A 6,311-nucleotide genomic window follows, 5' to 3' on the forward strand; every position below is an offset into this window, starting at 1 on the left:
TTACATTTGATGATATGCAATTTCTTAGATTGTTGTCATTGAAATTAAACCATTAAGAACCGAATGTGGCTGGCATTTTTTGAAATTGTTACATTTTTGATTGGGATTTTAATGGCATATTTTGTATTATCCCACAGCCTACCCCTCGAAGTCGGCGGAGTGCAAGCCGCAGCAGCTGACGGCGATTGGCAACCGGCTGCTGGACTGGTTCTCGGTGATCATGGCGGACAGCAAGAAGCGGCGCCAGCACAGCCAGAAGTCGAAGGCGCACTTCCCGCCCGCCTGCAAGACGGAGGCCAAGTGGATGTTCGGCCACCTGGATCTGAACAACGACGGGCAGCTGTCGCTGCAGGAGATGTACGACCTGGAGCACGACCAGAACGAGCGGTGCATCAAGCCGTTCATCGACACCTGCGACTTGGACACAGACAGCTCGATCAACACCAGGGAGTGGTGTCGGTGCTTCGAGAAGACGGACCGCCCGTGTGCCGCCGTTCGCCGGAGAATCGCCGGCGACTTTGCAGGTGAGATAGGTACAGGTGGACATTTCTCTGGCTACATAACACTAATACTTCTATGTTCTCTTTATATTCGTATGAGTTGTGCGGGGTCCTGGGCCTTAGTTATACGTATATCCCCCTCCCCCCAATAAACAACCACCAGAATACAACAAACTAAGACTGAAAACAAGAAACCAATAATCCGATAAGCGGGAAGAGTAATTTGGTTTCAGTTGGTTTTTCGCTACTCTCACTTTCACCACTACTTTCCATCTCTTTCGCCGTTTCGCCTCTGTTTCCGTTTCCGTTTCCGTCTCTGTCTCGAGTGCTATCTGCCATCTGCCATCTCTTTCGGACGGCGCTTTGTTGCCCGCTTAGTTTTTGTTTGTCTGACACTCTTTGCTCCTACTTTACACGCGTTGGAACCTTTTTCAAACTATAATTAAGCGCCTGACAGCTAAATAGAATCCCTGACACACTTACATTTAACACTAACACTAGCACACACACTCGCATAAACACCCACACAAACACACACAAACACCAATTCACACAGACACCAGCAGTTAACAGAAGTAACCTTTTTTCGCGCTGCTTTCGTTGTTAACTTTCGTTTTGTGCTCGCTGCCCCCGTTTTTTTTTCTATATATCTTCAACTTTTAAGCCAGCAAATTAAACACTTCTAAAAACAGCAACAACAAAAAAAACACCGAACTTTTTCGTAACCTCTGACCCCCGCCGCCCCCGCTGTAGAAACCGCCACAGTCCGATGCTTTTTGTGTTTGCCTTTTGGAACCCTCTCTACTACACTATACACCATATAATATACCCAACTATATAATTTCATCCTTTGTTCGCCCGCCACACGACCCGAAACAAAATAGATCCAGCAACAACTTGCTTGTGCCGCTTCTCACTGAATCCCCCAATCCCAGCCATTACTGTCCCGCCTAGTTGCCCTCACTAAAACGTTGCACTTTGTTCACTAATTAGGCGCCTACGCACCGGACTGCGACATCCAGGGATTCTACAAGACCACCCAGTGCCACAACTCGGTGGGAGTTTGCTGGTGCGTGGACAAGCACGGAGTGGAGTTCGCTAACACACGCACACGCGGCAAACCCAACTGCGGTGAGTACCTGGGTCTTCGGCTTCGGCTTAGGTTTTGGGTTTTGGGTTTGAGCTTGGGCTTGGAAAAAGGTAGAACCGGGGTGCAGGATATAAACACTTTGCCCAAACATTTGGCGGGGCCCAGAACACAAGGGACTTAATGTTTCAAAAGGCCATAAGCAGGGGAAGAACGAGAACGAGAGAGCCAGTGAAAATGGGTTAAGCTGGTCAGTTGCCACATTTAGCCCTGTGCATACACAATTGACGCTTCTAAAAGGGTCCTGAAAATGGCCAGCATAGTCCGGCAAACTGACCAGAAAAGCTTACTGTAGAAGCCAAGCAATTAAAACAAAAAAGAGCTTATCTGCAATATTCAAAAAGCAATCTGAAATGTGGGGTTTGAAAAGGAGTATTTGCTGTATAAAACTGTATAAAAATATCAACATGTTCTGTTTGTATACGGTGGAACTTCCATAATATGAATAATATGTCTAACTCAAAGCATAAATTCAAATGCAAGTCATTCTATACCTTATATATTTTCCTCACCATTTTATTTTTTATTGGAAGACAATTAGAGTTATGAAAGTTTGAATATTTCTATAAAATGATGACAACTTTTTTGGAATACATTTGTGGAAATCGATACAACCTAATGCAGAGAGTTAAGCCAGCAGTTATTCGATATAAATGAACATGTTCAGAAGTAATCCTTAGTGGTTTGCATTTACTGCAGTCCGTGGTTGTTGCCAATTAATGCGCAATCCCGTTGGATGAAATATGCCAACGATACTCGTGTTTCTTTAACGATTTTCGTGGCAATCGGCTGTGTCAGCCAGCCCACGGTTTGCCACCTGAGCCCCGGCCATGGCTCCTGTATTGAAATACCAGCCTTTAAGCCAGCTTTTATGGCCCAATGCTGAGTTATGCGTTGCCGCAGTGCCGGCCTCTCTCGGTATCGAAAACACCTCGCACTCCGCTGCGTATACGTAATCTGCTTATCTCTCCCGCCCCGTTTACTTGGCCCATCCTTGCGCTCTTGTTTTTCTTGGCCGAGCTGATTTAACTCAGCACTTAAGGTTGTTAAAGTTGTCAGATGCAGGACAGAGAAAAGCCGGTCAGTTCGGGCATTACCAGGGGATCGGTAATTGAGTTTTCCTATTAATATCGCACATACGCCATGCATAACACATGAGATGGCTGCGAACGGGTACTCGAAGGTCCCGTTCAGAAATAACGAACAAGGACGTTTTGCGGTTGACCGCCATTAGGCATGCAGGGAATTGTGGTTGGATGGGTTAGATTAGTGGCGAGAAATCTCCATAAATTCAAGCACACATATAGTACGCTTTCTAATTCCACTTCCATGACCAATCCAAACAGAGTCCGTAGTTAATAACGCCGCATCGCTCACATCCGACGACGAGGACGAGGGCGCCGACGACGAGGACAGCGCGGAGGGCAGCGCCGATCAAGTGCTGGTCTTCTAAGCCACCCAACAGCTCCAGCTCGGCAAACCGATAGCCCTGGGCCCTGGCGCATCCAATCAGCGAGCTAGCGTTATAACAGAAACAGAAACAGAAACTTAATATTATTATTACTATTATGATTGCAAACAAACCGAAAGTGGAAGTAAAAGCAAACGCAGCAGCGAAAAACCCAAACCCCAAAAACCAAAAACATAAATGTGCAGTAGCCAAGTAAGCGTTTTTGAATAGAACTACGTATAGCAAACAGCAGAAGCAGCAAAAACACACACACACACACACACCTTCCCATTAAATTAACACCACCAAGGATAACTAAAAAGAGCAAGTCGAACAGGAGGGCGAAAACCAAAGAGAAACTGTAGCATAGTTGAAGGCGCATCGCATGCAAATTGGCAAATCGCTGATGCCAACAGTAGGAACAAGAAGAACACATCTACCCATCCGAGGCTCAAGCTAGTTGATTTTTTTTGCCAGTCAATCAGCACAGCCCAGTCGGCCACGATTTCCCTTTTTTTATCATTGTTTTTTTGCACGGATGGGTGACTTCCGTTCAGTTATCGCCAGTAATCCGTCTATTTTAGCCTTTCGCAGCAGAATTGTACCCTATCATATGTCCTCCTCTGCTTTCGCGCAAGCAAAACACGAAACACGCTAAGAATTCCGCCCAAAAAATATATAAAAATTTATGTGATAAGTTTTTGAAATGAATGAGAATACGAACGAAGGAGAAGGCAACTAACCATCGGCAGAAGCTAGCAACTCCAGGGCTTTCAGGATCACAAGATCACAAGGTCAGAGGATCACAGGATCGAAGGACGAAACACAGGAACGTTTGGCCAAAGGGAGAGTAGTTTGAGTGGGGTTTTGGTGGAGGCGAACTCATAGTTGCATATGTACGAAACATAATCGCGTTCATTTAGTGTTACATACCAGATATATAGTGAGAGATCCGGCGCTTGCAAGGCTTTGTTAGGGGGCTAACGTCGTTTGTATCAGCACCTGCCAGGGCGAAACTCAGCACCTGCTTTTATGTAAACCGATTGTCAGTGACACACCCACAGTAACACACCCACATACTCCACCTCCACACATTTTGGGCATCCAAAATTCCGGAGGCGCATTGAAATTTCCAAACCCTTCTAGGACATACAACATTAACGTAAGGGAAGGACTCAGCAAGAGATTCGATAAATGGCAATTCGCTTATACATGCATATATAAATAAATATATAATATGTTTAACATGTAAGTATATAAGAGGCATAATTAAGTGGCAGCAACAGCAGATCGTCAGACCGTAGCTCAACCCCAATTTTTTTAATTCCGCCCTTAAATATTTTCCCCACGAGAGAATCAATGAGAAGTAAAATCGGAGTTTTAACACATTAATGAGCGAAAATGATAAAAACTTAAAAATGCTTGCGAAACAAAACGAAATTATATAGCCAATTGTAGTAAACAAAACCATTGCATATAAATAAACCTTTTAATTATAGCAAAAATTTATAACCAAAAAAGAACATTTATAACAATCATTTGCGATCAAGCGGCTGCATTTAAGGCATAGATCATGGCAAAAACAAATATAAAGTATTTGTGGTGAACACCCTATAACTGACTATGTACTACGATTACGATTGTATTTATGTATGTATTTATGAACTTGTGTATTATTATGCAAATTACATTAATTTATAGGAAGCCAAAGGGCAAGCACCACAAAAAACGTAAACCCATTCAAAACAGACCTTTGGCACTACAACTTTTGACAAAATCTGTTAGCAAATATCATTTTCCTGTATCTCATAAATATCAATTTACAATAGAATCAACGATATGATACGTACGTAATGCATTTGGAAACTATTTTGAAAACAGCATCTACTTTGATTCGATAGCACAGGATTTCGTTTCTACCGACTACAATTCGTTTATATATGGAATGATGAAGTCAATAAATATTATTTAATGCAATTCAAGAGTGGACTTTTTTCTTAATTAATCGCCGGCAGGTAAAGGATAATGTGACTTTGGGGCGCGTGCAAACAGCTTTGTTGGCCTCATGGCTACATTAAACAAATTGTGGCAACTTGTGACATTTAAACGGGCTCCATAACAGCACAAAAGCAGCAAAACTGCGAATGACAATAAATTTAGCAAGCTAATTTTATGCGAACACCAGCAGCAAAAAGCCAAACCACGACTAATGAAAAACGAAAACGAAAACCAGAAGAACTCAACGAGGGCGACGCGCAGCAACAGGCGCCCCAAAACAATTATGGCACAGATTTAAATAAATTAAAATTAGTGTGGATGGCTCTTTAGGTGGGGTGGGGGAGGGGGCTGTCTAACATATATGGAGCACGGCAAGTCAACGCCAACGCCAACGCCAACGAGTTCACACGCTAGTTGGTTGGCGGGGTACGGTCCCCATATCGCCATATAGCCAGACATATAGCATAAAGCCATAGCCATAGAGCGGTGTCAAGGGTGCTGAAACCGGCGGCAACTTTGGCATGCACAAAACGGAAGTTCCCGGCAACAATTAAGCAACACACACTATACTATGGAAAGGGTAATATGTGCCCCGGCAAAGTTGCACTCACATTCTTAGCAAAGTCAGTTAGTCAGTCACTCAATTTTCACAGCTGCACAGAGAGAAAAAGTCTGCGTGGCGGCAAATTAATTACTAATTAATTCTTTTATATGCAGCTTAAGTTAAAGAATAGTAACCAGGAACATTTTTTTTTGCATTACGACATTTAATATTTACAAGTCAATGTCAAGACCTTAATTTTCGAAAATTTTATAATTAATTAATAATATAACAATTTATAAAAAAAACTGGATATAATTCATACATTATTCAAGCACTTTCATACTTTTTAGAACCGGATAACAGGGCCCTCGACGAATAATAATAATATATTAATAATTTAATATTCTATTAAATGTTATTATTTTTCTGGATGTAATCATTGTTCTTGTGCCAAGATTTTTGACTAGCTGGCTTGGGCTAAATATTTGGCAAACATCAACAATCCAGGCTGAATTTGCGTCGGCTCATTTGCATAATTCTGTGAATCAGACAATGCGACAAGTTGCACATGCTACGCCTGGCTGGCTGCTTGGCCAGATTCAGGCCCCTCTGCCAGACTGAGCTCATGTCACCCAGACGGTGGCGGTTATGGGTGCTCCATGGTTCCGTAAC

At 43.0% G+C, this 6,311-nt stretch overlaps 1 protein-coding gene across 3 annotated transcripts in view; it reads left to right on the forward strand.

Moving 5' to 3' along the window:
- LOC128252129 (proteoglycan Cow) overlaps positions 1-5,079 on the forward strand; it is a 46,718-nt gene extending 41,639 nt beyond the window's left edge. For 2 of the 3 annotated variants that reach the window (XM_052979619.1, XM_052979621.1), the window contains 3 exons: positions 138-533; positions 1,494-1,631; positions 2,994-5,079. In XM_052979619.1, the coding sequence (XP_052835579.1) occupies positions 138-533; positions 1,494-1,631; positions 2,994-3,100 (641 nt within the window). In that variant the 3' untranslated portion in view covers positions 3,101-5,079. The remainder of the gene's footprint in view (positions 1-137; positions 534-1,493; positions 1,632-2,993) is intronic. The other variant, XM_052979620.1, reaches the window with a different exon arrangement.
- Positions 5,080-6,311: the final 1,232 nt, after the last annotated feature.

The sequence above is a fragment of the Drosophila gunungcola genome, chromosome 3R, assembly GCF_025200985.1.
Source record: "Drosophila gunungcola strain Sukarami chromosome 3R, Dgunungcola_SK_2, whole genome shotgun sequence".
NCBI lineage: Eukaryota > Metazoa > Arthropoda > Insecta > Diptera > Drosophilidae > Drosophila > Drosophila gunungcola.